Below are 16,024 nucleotides of genomic sequence, written 5' to 3'. Positions count from 1 at the left end.
ATCATCTATAGAGATGTTGTCGCACAGCCCTGCGGCCCTTTTGATCTTTTTGGGTGCTCTTAGTCAAGGTGATGGGGGTAGGCTGCTTGTTGCTCCTATGGATGGCAGTCACTGGCTCAGCATGCGTGCAGTGGTAGCAAAGTTGGGTCAAAATGGCCATCATGTTGTGGTGGTCATGCCGGAAAGCAGCTTGTCAATAAAGAGATCTGAATTATACAATATGAAGACATACTCTGTCCCATACACCAATGAAGAAATGGATGCAATAGTGCAAAAAATGGCTAGTGAGCACTTTTCTGTTCCCCGTTATTTCCCTGGGTCTGCTATTGCAATGCGCAACAGTATGATGGTTGTAGTTAAGATGTTCTACAACATTTGTGAGAGTCTGTTACTCAATGAAGACCTAATACGTGAACTTCGGGAAGAAAAGTTTGATGTTGTCCTCACCGATCCACTTTTTCTTTGCGGAGTGATACTGGCAGAACATCTTGACCTGCCCTCTGTGAATTTCTTAAGAGGGATGCCCTGCTTTTATGACTATGTAAGTGCACAGGGTGAAACTCCATATTCCTATGTACCCAGAGTGTTCAGTAAGAATGAAGACAAAATGACCTTTATGGAACGTGTGGAAAACGTCATGATAAATGTGCTTGAACCAAATTATTGTGGACCAATGTATGAACAATATATGCAGCTGGCATCAAAGATCCTTAAAAGAGACGTAACCCCTGTGCAACTTCTAAGTAGAAGTTCTGTATGGCTCTTGAGATATGATTTTGTTTTTGATTATCCGAGACCCATAATGCCCAACATGGTATTCATTGGAGGTATCCATTGCAAGGAAGGGGAAGTTCTGCAAAAAGTAAGTATACTTAAGATATTCTATTCTCTATGTTGTTCTATACCATTTCCTATGACCAGTGACCTTGTGGCCGTCAAGTGCTGAGCATTCCAAAGATGAGAAAACGTCAGTAAGGCTCTTCCTTTATTTAACAGAATATGGAACATTAGATGATTAGTTGCAGGCTGAAAATACTCTAGGAAAACTCTGTACTGGGCATAGGTTCCTCTGTGCCCCCTACATTAATCATTTGTGTAACAGTAATGTAACCTGTTTACACATCATGAGTGAAAAGCAGGGATTGATATAGTATACATTACATGATTATAATAATTTTGTTAGTTTGAAGAAAGACCCGCCACATGTAAGAAAGTGGGACACTAGGCAAATATGCAATATTGCTTAGATTACAGGTTAGTTATAGGTCATTTGACTGATGGCCAAAAAACAGCTCAGGAGTGGTGGTGGGAGAAGTCTATGTGCAGCCCTGGCTGTGGCTGTTAATGTAAAAGACTTCTCTGTAGATTTTACATAAGCTGTTATTAACCATTTAGAGGACAAATTCAGCGTGTGGTAGAAGTGAAAATCCTGAGGAGGAGACACATAGAGGGGAATTTATCAAAACTGGAGCAGACAAAATCTGGAGCAGATTTGCACTGCAACCAATCAGCATCTCTCATTTTCAAATCTTACCTGAGGAAACCGAAGAGAGATGCTAATTGGTTGCCATGGGCAAGCTCCATATTCTGTCTGCTCCCGGTTCAATAAATTCCCCCCATGGGGTCTATCAAAGTTTTCGCCCAAGATTCAAAAGAACTTTAACCCAAGATTTACCCATTTTTATTTAACTCTAATGTGGAAAATAGTGATTCTTGGGTGAAAGTTGTGTGAATCTTGGGTAAAAACCTTGATACATAAACCCCATAGAGCTTCTTTTGTTTTCTGATTACTGTACCCCCTATGAGGAATGGATTTCTGTTGATTCTTTGTGCAATAAACATGGGGGAGAAAACCCTTAGGCTTATTTAACAACTATGAGGATTATACACAAAGCTGCCGCAGGCAGCCGAGTGAATAACTGACCCGAAGTGAAGTGAGCCGAACGCTGTTCGGCTATTCACTTCAGGCTTGTACGGCTGATTTCTGCTGTACATCAGCTGAAATCAGCCGTACATCGGCTTGCTTTGGCTGGCTTCGGTTCGGCCGAACATGCTCTGCATGTTCGGCTGAGCCGAGGTGCAGAAGGAGTTCGGCCCCTATTCCCATAGGGGCCGAACAGCAGTGAGAGAATAGCTGTATGCCGCCGAGCGGCATTCGGCTCGGCTATTCTGCTCGGTACCTATGTGGTACCGAGCAGAAAAGAAGAACAGTGTAATAAATTGAATAAAAAAAAGGTTAAAAAAAACGTTTGCATATGTAAATAAAAGATCAATGTACAACAACAAATAAAGATTTCCCCAAAAAATAAAGATTATTGAAAAAGAAATAGAAAAAAGAAAGAAACAATTGGGCAGAGCTTGCAGTGACAGGTAACCTGGGGACGCTGATCTGTCATTGCAACTGGGTGGAGCCAGCTGTGAGATCAGCAGTCAGTTGCGAGGCTTTCGGTTGGCCAATGGTCGGCCGCTCGCCCCACCTTGGGTTTCACTTTGGCTCAGTCGAGCCGAAGCTTATGCCTTTGGCTTGGCCAGCTTCGGGAGCTGTACGGGCTATAGTGAATAGCCCGTACAGCAGCCCTTCGGTTCTACAGCTACGGCTGAACCTTCGGCTAGCTTTGTGAATAACCCTTGATGTGTTGCATTAAAGCAAAGTAAATTGCTGATAATGGACTAACAATGTTATTGGCTGTGCCTGAATACTCTTTGTGGACTCTGTGCACACACTTCCTGTTCTAAGGTGACAACACTACACCTCTAGAGATAGAATACAGTTAGTAAGTGTTGTCACCTTAGAAGAGGATGAATGTTACTGGCAGTATTACCAGGTTAAAGTAATGGAAACAAAATAAAGTATACATAATAAAAACTTTGGTGATTAATAAGTTGCAATATATTATGTTTTTGTTCTTCGGTTTAGATATACTTTTAAGGCTCGGAATAGATGGAGTTTTCTAAACAAAAATTCACTGTTAGAATTTTGTTCAATGGAGCAACATTTTGCCACATGCTCCTTTAAATCTTTTGTCACTGAGGTCGAAATTGATCATCAATTTCACTGCATCAATGATTTGAAAGTCGAATGAACGTTCCGAAATCAATTTTGTGCGTTCGAATTTCTAACCATGTATACCCCACTTGCATAAAAACTTGACATTAAAGGAGAACTATGAGATGAGTGATTTCCACTCACCTCATAGTTCTAGCCGACCTGTGACAATGAGACTGTCACAGGGCGGCTCAGTAGATCGGGAGGTGAGCGAACACATACCGGGTTCGCTCACCTCTCGATCCTGTCACGGCTCTCTGCCGTGACAGGGGGAGGGGCTGGATTCCCCTCTCCCCGATCTGCCAGCGCTGACTGGCGGAACGGATGAGGGAGGGGGCGGGCACAGCTGGCTCTGCCTCTAGATAGGCAGAGCCAGCTGTCACTCACGCAGCTGAAGCGGATCTCGACGTTGAGGTCGGGATCCGCTCCGGCTGTGGTGTCTCAGTATACCGCGAGCTACAGCTCGCGGTATACTGAGCTTAGGGTAACGGGAGGACGCTAGTGTCCTCCCGTTACCCTAAGGAGAACTATGGGGAAAAACACTGACCCCATAGTTCTCCTTTAAAGACACAGGGTTAACAATTAATTTTGTTTTAGTCAAAATAACATCTATGAACACATGGCATCTGGTAATATTTGCAGTTTTTAGGAACAAGCCAAAGGGTATTTTGAGAGTATGATGTGTAACCAAGTACTATTTGCTAATTTTGTATTGGAAGACAGTTTGCCTAACCAATGTCTTTATGCACAAGGCATTTGATAAGAAGTGGACTGGAGGGCTACTTTAGAGGAGGAGATTAATTAATCTGATTGTGATAACATTTACAGCAGCATGTTTATATAGTTCTACAATATGCAAGTATTTTCATTTTCATGTATATGGCTGGTGTTTTTAGGAGTTTTAAACCTGACAAATGGTGTTAAACTGCTAGCTGTATTTACAGATACAGGTAGTCTTGGGCTCAGTATGCGTCATGTGGTAGAAGGAAGCTCATCAGTAATGTTCGAGAGATGAACTTTGATGCTGTGCTCACTGATCCTAAATTGGTTTGTGGTTTTATTGTAGCCAAAGGAGTAACTATAGCCATAGTATCCCAGGCGGCTGCTATGGGGCCTGGAGGTGGGCCCCGTTAGGTTATTGAGCCAAATTAAACATAGAACATGTGAGGATAATACAGTATTATATCATTAAGGGTTGGAGTGGTTGCAGTTGACAACAACTCTAATCCCTGTAAAGTCTACAATGTAGAGATTACTTCCAATGCACAGGAGGAGTCTGTGGCATCTTGGCATTGTTATTCACAGCACAGAGAGAGGTCATCAGCGGGGCCCCCATCACATTTTTGCTGTGGGGCCCCGTGATCTGTAATTACGGCCCTGATTGAATTAGAAGATTTAGGCATTCCTTCTGTGAGTTTTGCCTTGTACCTATGACTAATGTATAAGTAATGCATAGTGTGATAGTTCCTTATCATATGTGTCTCTGTTATTTACTAAGAGCAGTATGACACAATGTATTGGTCAATTGTGTGGGACATCATTATGGTGATCACATGTTTAGGCCAACTGAGAGTCTTGTATTAAATGTCCTAAAAAGAAATGTTACTGTACTTGATCTCTATGGCACAGCCCAAGTCTGGCTTCTCAGATATGACTTTATATTTGAGTATTTAGGACCAATAATGCCCAATGCAGGGTGACACCAGTGAAGCCTCTTCTCTTGCTTCTCAGGTAAGTTACCACAGGCACCAATTATCTTTTTGGCTTTCTGTAAAGTGGTCATTCTTTTCACTGACCACCAAAATAAGTGGCACTCTTCCCAGTGACCACCAATATAAGTGGCTTTCTTCCCCCTGACCACCAATGTAATAGGACATTCTTCCTACTGACCATCAATGAAACAGGGCATTATAATGAATACCACTCTAAAGGGCATTCTTTCCGATGACCACCAAAAATCCACTGACCAAAAATCTTAGGGGCACTCCTCTTTTTGAAAACCAATGTAAAGGGGCCCTTTTCCACTGACCACCAGTGTAATAGGGGCCTTTCTCCACTGATCACCAATGTAACAAGGGCCTTCTCTACTGGCCACCAATGTAAGCGGACTCTTCTCTACTGACTACTACTGACTTTTCTCTACTGACTCTACTACTAATTTAAAGGAGTACTTTGAGTACTGATCACCAATGTAGAGAAATTCTTTTACACTTACCTTCAATGTAAATGAGCATTTCTTTACTATGTATGAAAGAGTCACTAGAATGTAAATAGTCACTATATGCATTTATTTTCTATTATTATTATTTGTGTAATTTTATGATTATTACTGAAAAGTTTACATACACTAGGTACCCCATATTCTTTATTCTTTTATATATGTTATCTTCAATGTATAGGTCATTGAAGATAACATATAAGTTAAGGAAAGCTGATATGGACTTTCTTTTTGGGTTATTTTGTACAGTGTATTTGTTTTTTTAAAGTAATCTTTTTGTATGCTGTGTGGCAGCAGGCAGAGGAAAATGTCTGAGTCTAGCCAGGATGGCAAATTTGTATGCCCTAGATTCAGGTGTAATAATTAAGTTCTTCCTCTAGGGGGAAGTGCAGAGAGGGCTGGAGGCTCAGAGGTAACAAGCCCAGCTGAAGCTAGCTGGCTTGTTAGGGCCTCTACAAAAAGTGCCAGCCTCCTAAGAGAAGGGCCCCACCCTAGAACCAGACTGTGTGACTGGTGGACTGGGGAGCAGCAGCCTGTGTGGCAATCCACCTGTGTGGCAAAGCAGCAGCCTGTGTGGCCATCCGCCTGTGTGGCCATCCGCCTGTGTGGCCATCCGCCTGTGTGGCCAATGAGCAGTCTTCCTGTGTGGCGAAAAGACATGCCTGTGTGGCTAGTTGACGTTTAAGTTAAAGGACCAACTTGAAGTCAGTGAGACTGAAAACTGTTGTTGTGATAGAAAACGGTTCTTTATGTTTGAAAACCCCTGCGAGGGAACACCTGTATGGACTATTCTTTGGAATTGTGCATTAATAAAAGTGGGCAAAGAAGCCCGAAGAAGTGAGTGGCATTGTACTGGATGCGCTACCATTTGAAGCGAATCCTCACAGCTGTGACAGTGCTAACTTGAACATAATTTATATTTACAATTTGTAGCTTTGTTAGGAAAACTGTGTGTGGCAGATAAGTTGCGCTCGGTCTAGTTGTGAATGGGTGTGAAAGTGATCTCTCAAAACCAAAGGGGGGAGATCACCTTCATATAACAAAATAAAAAAAAAAATGTTAAATATAAAGTAGATGTCTCCACTAGTGATAGTGAATTAGTGGTTGAAGCTGCAAAACACAACCCGGTGGTACTTGAGTGTATTGTATGTGTGTGGTGAGCTTTAGCCAGCTAAAGCTCGCCAGCTAAAGCTCACCAGCTAAAGCTCACCACACACGTACCACCGTGTTGTGTTTTGCAGCTTCAACCACTAATTCACTATCACTAGTGGAGACATCTACTTTATATTTAACATTTTTTTTTTTATTTTGTTATATGAAGGTGATCTCCCCCCTTTGGTTTTGAGAGATCACTTTCACACCCATTCACAACTAGACCGAGCGCAACTTATCTGCCACACATTAGACTCACTTACACACATAGTTGCTGCTGGTCTATTTAGCTATTTAGATTTTGAGTCACTCATTCCCAGCGCAGTGATTTTTGATTATTACGTTGTTAGGAAAACTGTTGTCATTGAATTAAGAAAGTTACATTTACATCTTTCCAACATATATCACTAAGACCATTACAAATATGTAGTCCACCTTATGATAATGATTAGGGAAAAGAATACTAATGTAAAGCCTGTGAAATTTTAGGTGTGAATAATATGTGCCATATAGTACACAACTGTTGTTCCAATACTTAGGATTTGAATTGTTTCTATGACAAAATCAGGGTCAGAACTACTAGAGGTCCAGCTGGTGCTGCTGCCCCGGGGCCCAGGGCTGTGGGGGGGGGGGGCCTATTGGGATCTGGTCCCAGCAGTGGCTTAACAACTCGGGGGGCAGTGTGGCTGGTTCAGGTGCAGAGGCCACCGGGCAATGACAAGCAGGCAAGGCGGAGAACACAAGATACTAGGCAAATACTGGGGCCTCAGATGTGAGGACCTAGCGAGCAGCTGCTGCTTGATATTGTAAAGAGGGAGACCCCCGATGCCTCTGACTGCTCGGTAAGTGCTTCCTGCAGCTGTGTGAACTGACACCAGCCAGGAGGACATGATCAGACAGCTAAGGTGACATGAGGTATTTGCCATTATAGAACATATTACAGAACATAGTTGAACATAATAGTTTCAACACAACTATGTTTTGTTCCATGTTCTAGAACACCCAATGGTTGATTGGGTGTTATAAATCATGGAACAAAACATAGTTGTATTATGCTTCTTCCTCCACATCTGCCTCTCTGACATCACCTCTGCTCCATCCTCCACAACTGCCCTGCTCCATCCTCCACATCTGCCCCTCTGCCATCCTCCACATCTGGCCTGCTGCCATCCTCCACATCTGCCCTCTGCCATCCTCCACAACTGCCCCACTGCCATCCTCCAGATCTACCCTGCTTCTATCCTTCACATCTGCCCCGTTGCCATCCTCCACATCTGCCCCTGCTGAGACCCTCCATCAGGCCCACAGAGCAGAGCAGGGACCTCACAGCAGCCTTCTGGTGAACCACAGTGGCATGGGGGAACCACAGTGGTACTGTATTAGCCTTCTGGGAAAGCACAGTGGCACTGTATAGATTGCTGGCCCATAGATCACACAGCTTTCCACCGGCCCGTACAGCTCCTCCACAGGCCCGCCGCATATTGCTCTACCGGCCCATGCAGCTCCTCCACCAGCCCTTGCATCTCACAGCCCTCCCTCGCCCACACATCTGCCCCTGCCACCCGGGTGAAACCCTCCACATCTGCCCTGCTGAGACCATCCACATCTGCCCTGGTAACACCCTCCGTATATGCCCTGGTGAGATCCTCCGCATCTGCCCCTGGTGAGACACTCTGCATTTGCCCTATTAAGACCCTCTTATACTGTGGTATATGTCAGAGCTATAGAAATGTATTATAATAATAATAGTGTGTGACTGTGGGATGACAGAGTGTAAGCTCCTCTCTACAGCGACTGATGTTACTGGCTCAGTGTTCTCTGTACAGCACGGTGGTATATGTCAGAGCTATATAAATGTATTATAATAATAGTAGTGTGTGACTGTGGGGGGATTATGGAGGGGATCCACTGCAAGGGTAAAGTTTTTTTTTTTCTTCAGCTTTAAGATCTTCAAGCAAGTGTACAAGATATGCCTGTACATTTTCTTTACCTGCAAGCATCACTTGCCATATTATTTGGCACTACTGCAGATGTATTTTTCAAACAAATTATATTTTTGGAAGACAAAGTTGCTACCCTTTATGGAACATTCACTCATAAAAAATATGATCATTGTCTAATATATATAGGTAGCTTTATTTAAAAAAAACCTAGAACCTAGTAAAAGTCAGTTAATACTGAACAAATATTGCAATATAATAAGTAACCTAACCTATTACAGAAAGAGATATTAATCATCCAATACCTCCCATCTCCTTGGCAGACACTTGTGAACTATGAACACAAAACTGCCTAACAAGAACAAATCAGCATTTTCACAATATGTTCCAAGAGTAGGTTTAGTATTATAGTAAAGTTAGGTTTTCTTGCATAGTAATCACATAAAAACACATATTAGTAATAATTTAAACTGATAGAATATAATTAATCGGACGTTTTAGTAGTTTAGGCAACTTGATTTATTTCTTTGATTTTTAAAGTTTTTGAACTCATGTCCTGTATAATAAGATTACTATCTATCTATTTTATTCTTTGTTTTACAAATAAACATTTCATACAAAGTTCACGCATGACAACAATTCCCCAAGCATAGTCTATAGATTTTCTAAAGAGAAAGAACAGAAGAAGCTGTTACATATCAGATGCCTTGGGGTTCATCTACAGTACTAAAGTACTGTTTACTGCAAGGGAATTTGCAGGGGAAGTTCCCCTTAGTTTAGTGAATGAGGTGACGTTTTGCTGACTTCCATAACCAATCATGTGCAAGCAAAAATACTGCAGGGGATTTATCAAAACTGGAGCTGACAGAATCTGGAGCAGTTGCCCATGGAAACCAATCAGCCTCTCTTCAGTTTGCTCAGGTAAGATTTGAAAATGAGGCAGAGAAGCTGGTTGGTTGCAGTACAAATCTGCTCCAGTTTTGATAAATTCCCCCACTGTTTTTTAATTTTTCTTGCACATGATTTGGTATGTTTGTTTGGATAGTGAAATTTCACCACAGTCACTAAACTAAGGGAAACTTCCCCTGCAAAGTTCAGATTCCCTTGCAAAGTGAACATCATATTTGCCTTTAGTAAATCAACCCCCTTGTATTAAACTGACTGATAGGAGGGGAAGAAAGGGGGAGAGGAGGGGAAGAAAGGGGGAGGAGTCATTACTTTGACAAATTCACATATGTTTGTTCAATTCAATGTGAGTTATTGGTTATTTACAAAACAGACAAGTTCCACCTACCAGGCATATAAAAAAAATGTTAAAAAAATGTCATGCAGTATTTTATATTCACCTGACTAATAAAAAGAAAAAAAAATTAAACCTAGAATGAAATTTTAAATCCTGGCCATAAAAAAAGGAAATACATACATACACTAACTATATTTTAAAGATAGGTGCCCAATATCATTTCGCTCTTAATTCAGATTTGCTCCTTGCCATTTCCCTAAACCTATATACGGTAAACTCCCCATTATCCGGCATTCAAACAACCGGCAAAAAAAATGGAGGACATAATATGTCCTCGTTTTTTTTTTGTTTTTTTTTACCGTGGCTTCATGCTCTCTAAAAAAATGGTTGCTTGGTGCACATTAAAACATTTTGTTAGCAACTAAATTTATTTAGTTGCTTACGAAGTTCTTTGTTTACATCTTGCTGCCATCCGATGGCTAGATTCCGTAGTTGGCAGCAGAATGTAAACAACAGGGAACAATAGCCAGCCTGCTATTGGCTATTTAATATTGCAATAGCCAATACCAGGCTGGCTATTGTACCCACCCACTGAGCAGAGGAGTGCAAGGTGCTACTTTGCTGGTACTATACTCCAACCAGCATCCACAAAATTGTCCCCTCTTCTTCCCAGTAGACATGTGCAATTCTTTCGTCCCGAATCGAAATTCGGACGAAATCTCGGAAATTCGCATGTATCCGAATTACAGAAAGAACGAATGCAAACGAATCCGAATTTCCGGACGAAATTTAGTTTGTTGGACGAAATTCTGTTGCAGCAAAGTGACATTAGAAAAAATTTTTAGTCTGCAGAAAAAAAAGGATCTGGTATGAATTGGGGGGAACCTTGCGAGGTGTCACAATACTTTTCATATGACACCTCGGCTCACAGACCCGAATGGCATTCGGGAGTTCACGAATAGCATTCGGGAGTTCCCGAATGCTATGTAGTATTTGACAGCTGAGAATGGCAAATGGGCTGCAGAAGAGGAAAAAAAAAAGCGTGAGGTTCCCCCCCAATTCATACCAGACCCTTTAGGTCTGGTAGGAATGTTAGGAGGGACCCCCCCAAGTTGAAAAAAAGTGTGTGGCTTTCCCCCCAAAATCCATACCAGGCCCTTTAGGTCTGGAAGGAATTTTAAAGGGGAAACCCAGTACCCAAAAATGGGGAAAAAACACCAGACCCTTGATCCGAGCACTGGCAAGGGGGCTTATTTGCATCAGGGTACCCCTTCAATTAAGGGGGCACCCAGTTCCCGCCCCCGCCTTGTGAATAAGTAAGGGGTACAAGTACCCCTACCCATTCACTAAAGGGTTAAATAAAATTAAAAAGTCCAGACTTTTGATAAAATTCTTTAATTGAAAAAAAAAAAAAACAGAGTCAATTTTTGACTATTCCTTTAATTAAATGTTTTTTTTTAAATGGCTCCATCGATGTAATCCAGCGTCAATCACGATGCCCACCGACAAAATAAAAAAAAGTCCCACTGCACGGCGACCGTCCGAACCTGACGAAAACTCGCCGCAAAATGACATTCCTACCCGAAAGTAAGCTCGCTCCGCCCATTTGCCATTCTCAGCTGTCAAATACTACATATCATGTATACTACAAATGGCATTCGTGAACTCCCGAATGCCATTTGGGTCTGTGAGTCGAGGTGTCATATGACAGGTATTGTGACACCTCATGAGGTTCCCCCCAATTCATACCAGACCCTTTTTTTCTTCCTCTTCTGCTGACAAAAAATTAAATACATTTTTTCCAATGTCACTTTGCTGCAACAAAATTTCGTCCAACAAACAAAATTTCGTCCAGACTACCGCTAACGAATTTCATCCGAATCCCGAAACGAATTGAATTTTGGGCCTGAATCCCAAAAAACGAAATAATGCAAAATCTGAATCAAAGTGAAACTAAACAAATTTGCCAGTGCACATGTCTACTTCCCAGGGCTTTCGTGACTGTGGACAGTTGGGCACTATGAAACATATTTGGTGGGATTGTGCAAAGGTTAAACGGCTGTGGATCCGCGTTTATGCCTTAATCAACTCTGTGTTGGGGTGTAAATTGGCACTTTTACATAAGCCTATAATGGATGTACTTAGACAGCAATGCTTGATCTCCCACATATTCATGGCTGCCAAACAAACCATTCCCAGATCCTGGAAATCCCGTGTGCTTAGTTACCTGTCAGTGTACCATGTACAGGCATCCTCACACCTCATGCAGGTACTCCCGCAGGCGAGCACAGGAACTGCAGGACATGGCTCCAGCACCACCTGGGGGTGCTCTGGATCCTGACAGTACCCCCCTCTCAAGGAGCGGACTCCGGACGCTCCCACAAAGTCCATAAGCATCCTCGAAGTCCAAGGGCACGGAAAGCCTGCAAGGCCGCCAAGTCCACCATATGCCCCAGGGCCAAAGTTCAGGGACCGGCTGAGCACCCCCCCACCAGGGTCAGGCATCAGGCTGAGCAGTCCAGCATCCGGATCCGGCAAAAGCCTCCATAAGTCAGCAGAAGACCGGAACAGGATCGGATGGATTTCACCAGGTGATGGGATGATCCATCACAGCTGGGGCACACCCGCAGGTGAGTACAGGAGCTGCAGGTTCCTTACAGTCCCTGGCTGCTGTAGACACCCGCAGGCGAGCACAGGAACTGCAGGACATGGCTCCAGCACCACCTGGGGGTGCTCTGGATCCTGACATTACCTGGAAGTTAAAAATCGTGTCACTAATGCGATGATTAATGAACAGTTATCGGCAATGTTGACTGATTCTTACACCAAATTTGAGATGATATGGGGAGCTTGGATCTCCTACGCCAGTCCACTACACTTTGACCCAGCCCAGTTAACAATTTTATTGGCGCCCACGGAGGGGAAAGAGGGAAGCCCACCCGACCTACGTGAGTCTCTGACTGCTCTGTGCTTTTTTTGCCCCCTCCCTAATCCCCAAGTTATACTGGTCTTTTCGTACCCCAACCACCCTCATGCATGACTCGCTGTCCGCTTACCCTACCCTATTGCCTTCCACACACAGTTACTGATTATTGGGATCCTCCCAGTCACCAGTACAAAATAGGTTGTAGAACCGGATTACGGTCCTGAGCAAAAACGACCCTCATTGTAAGGTTCCCTCTAGATGGTTTGTTAGAACTTAGGCTTACTATAATGAACCACCTAGTTTGTTTATTATGTGCACAACCTACCGATCCTTAACCATAATGAAAATTGCTGGCTGTTTCATCAGCACTATTTTACACTTCAGCATTGTGTTCTGTTTATATGCTTATTTGAAAACAATAAAATGTTGTGAAAATAGAAAAAATCCTTTAATTGAACAAAAAACACAGTCAGTTTTTGACTATTCCTTTATTATAAAAATAAATACATTGTCCAATGTGTCCATGGACCGTCATCCAGCGATGTAGGTCCATGTCAATCACGATGAACAACACCCGCCCACTCGCCGGCCCCTGGAGACCCCCCACAACCACAGGGTCAGGGTTGTGGGGAAGAGGCCCTTGTCCTCATCGCCATAGGGACAAGGTGCTTTTCCAGGGCATGTGGCCTGGTATGGTGCAGGGGGGGGGGTGTGCTTGTTTCCCCCCCCCCTTTCCTGCCCTACCAGGCCAGTGATCAGATCAAGGGTCTTGTATGGGAATTTAGGGGGGGCCCCACTTTTTTCTATTTTTTGGTGTTGGGGTCCCCCTTTAAATCCCTACCTCAAGGGTCTGGTATGGCATTGTAGGGAAACCTTACGCTTAAAAAAAATTTTTTTTGACATTGAGGGTGCCTCCTAACATTCCTACGGAACCTAAACGGCCTTGGGGAATTGGATAGAGGACGCCATGCTTGTTTTTTTAGGTTGACATTTAACAACAAAGGTTCATTCGGAATGTGTAACGAGCCCCTGCTCGCTCAGTTCCACTCTCCCGGCACTCCTCAGATTTCAGACCGCAGCGTCTGATATTTCGGGATTCGGATAATTCGGGATTCGAACTACGGCTATGTGCCATGCATATCCAGTGGTGATAGCTCAGAACAAACACCAGGCAGGCTGTATGTAAGCTCAAACAGGAATCTCCTTTATTGGATGCACACACACACTTTTATAAACAACAGTTTGAAGGTGGCCCAACCGACCACCTTCCTATTGGTCAATTGTAAAGTCCCCTCTAGTCCTCACTTAGGTCCACTTGGCCATGCAAATAAGGACTTGAAACAGGGTCAGCAGGGATTGGTCCGATAGCTTGAATGGGAGGGCTGATATGTGTACCATGGTCATTAACATTGGGTTTCCAGAGAAGGTATTGAATTGTGAAATTGGACGGCTGTAGGGCCAGGCTCCCCCGCAACAGCCGCCCATGGGCCCCGGACACCCAGTTCAACCCACAAGGGGGGGGGGTCTCTATAGTCCTAGGTCCATAGTCTCTAGGAAGGAGGCTAGCCCTCAGGTTCCTTCAGCACCCCCAGTGACGGTTCAGTCCGTCACAGAATGTAACTCAGAAAGAAATTTGGATGCATCCGAAATTTTCGTTAATTGAAATTCGGATACGTTAGGATTCATTATATTTTCGTTCAGAAATTTCGATGCCTCCTAGGTCTGAATTTCCATAAATGTGTCCAAATTTAAATTCGGAATTATTATTATACAGGATTTATATAGCGCCAACAATTTGCACTTCACGATATAAGGAAGACATTACAATTACAATACAAATCAAGACAAGATGGTGAGGGCCCTGCCCATGAGGAATGAAACGAATCACACATGTCTAATGTAAACATACTATATGTGGTATCCCCATGCACTTGGGTCTTTATTTGGTGGTGGGTGATGGTAATGACAAGAAATATACAGCTATATTTAGGGTTGAATCAATTTTTATTAGAAGTTTCATAAGATTCATACAATACGGTATAAAATCAACACATAAAAATTAAGGCAATGCAATACACAGGGGAGTACCTTTCTCTGCAACAGGCCCGGCATAACAGAGTTATACCAGCAACATAGTTGCTCCCATGAAATCAAAGCAAAATGTGTGTGTCTAAGATCCAGGTGAGGCGCTACTAGAAACCTTAATACTGAGCAGGATTAAATAGTGTTGCACCAGATACACGAAAATGCTATTGGACTACTCGGCCTTTGGTAAGGAGGAGAGCAGGGAGAGCCAGGTCCGCCGTTTCAGTACTAGAAATCTCCTGTGAACCAATTGCATTAATCACTAGGCATCGTACAAGTAACTACAAGAGGACAGATTTAGGTAGAAGATCAGGAAAAGTATGAGTAGAGTAAGAGGGGGAGGTCAAGAAAGGGGAAAGGGCTGGGCGCAGATCCCCTTCTAAGAGGCCAATGAACAAAAACAAGTTCTGCAAGGCGTCTAAGGTGGAGTAGCGCAGAGGAAGGGCTGGAGATCGGTGGAGGAGGAGAAATGGATCCACACACTTCACTGTGTCATAAATTTGGAGAAGGCATCAGTATCATTTGCTAACATCTCCTCCATGCGATTATGTCATTCACATGGCTTACCCACATTGCTATGGTAGGTGAGATACTGCACTTTTCCAGTAGATCGGGATAACTTGACGGGCTGCAGATAGAAAGTGTCGCAGTAGCGTGTTTTTCTGGGATTTCCAGGAACCAGGTAAAAGCGACAGTAAGGCCACCTCAGGGGAAGAGTATCTCCATATAAACGGTTGAAAATCTCAAAAACTGTCTGCCAGAAAGAAATTTTTTTAGGGCAAGTCCATCATATGTGCAGGTATGTGCCACTCACCTCTTAACATCTCCAGCAGGCGTCTGGGGAAGTAGGGTATATCCTATGTACCGAGACTGGGTCTCTATACCACCTGGTGATAATTTTGTAATTCGTCTCCTGGGCATAGGAAGATATAGAAGATTTATGCGTGAAATGGAAAATGGTTGCCCAGTCTGAGTCCGTCAGTTTCCTCTGTAAGTCCGCACGCCACTGAGCTTGGAAGCTCAGCGGGGTCCGCTGGGGGGTGTCTCTCAACATCCCATAAATTGCTGATATCGTGTGGCGAGTCAGCGTTCGAGCAGCTAGCATGTCCTCGAAGTGCATCAGAGGTCTGTGAGTTTGGCCCGAAGCATACAGGGCCGAACAAAAGCCGGACAGCTGTCTGTCTAATAACCAGTTCCTAGCAGGGCTCAACACATTCCTCTCCGGCCCAACAAATCGTCCAGTGGATAGGTGTATGAAATCCCTAGCTGTGGGCCAGTCGCCTCTCCCATATCCCCCTATCGATGAGACAGCCACCCCCACTGGGAGCAAAGAGTTATCAAACAATGGCAAGAGGGGACCAGGCACCGTAGTGAGGGAATAGTCAGTATAGACATTGTGCCATGTCTTTAGGGT

The 16,024-nt window shown here is 43.6% G+C and overlaps 1 protein-coding gene across 1 annotated transcript in view; it reads left to right on the top strand.

The window, feature by feature from the left end:
- The first annotated feature begins 289 nt into the window (after window positions 1-289).
- Window positions 290-16,024, top strand: part of LOC108788515 (UDP-glucuronosyltransferase 1-6-like) — a 55,901-nt gene continuing 40,166 nt past the window's right edge. The window contains exon 1 of the mRNA XM_018558285.1: window positions 290-862. Coding sequence (XP_018413787.1) covers window positions 332-862 — 531 coding nt within the window. The 5' untranslated portion in view covers window positions 290-331. The remainder of the gene's footprint in view (window positions 863-16,024) is intronic.

This window comes from Nanorana parkeri, unplaced genomic scaffold (assembly GCF_000935625.1).
Source record: "Nanorana parkeri isolate BGI_ZX_2015 unplaced genomic scaffold, ASM93562v1 scaffold329, whole genome shotgun sequence".
Taxonomy (NCBI): Eukaryota; Metazoa; Chordata; class Amphibia; order Anura; family Dicroglossidae; genus Nanorana; species Nanorana parkeri.
The sequence above is the reverse complement of the archived record's forward strand: the minus strand, read 5'-3'. Positions and strand labels throughout refer to the sequence as shown.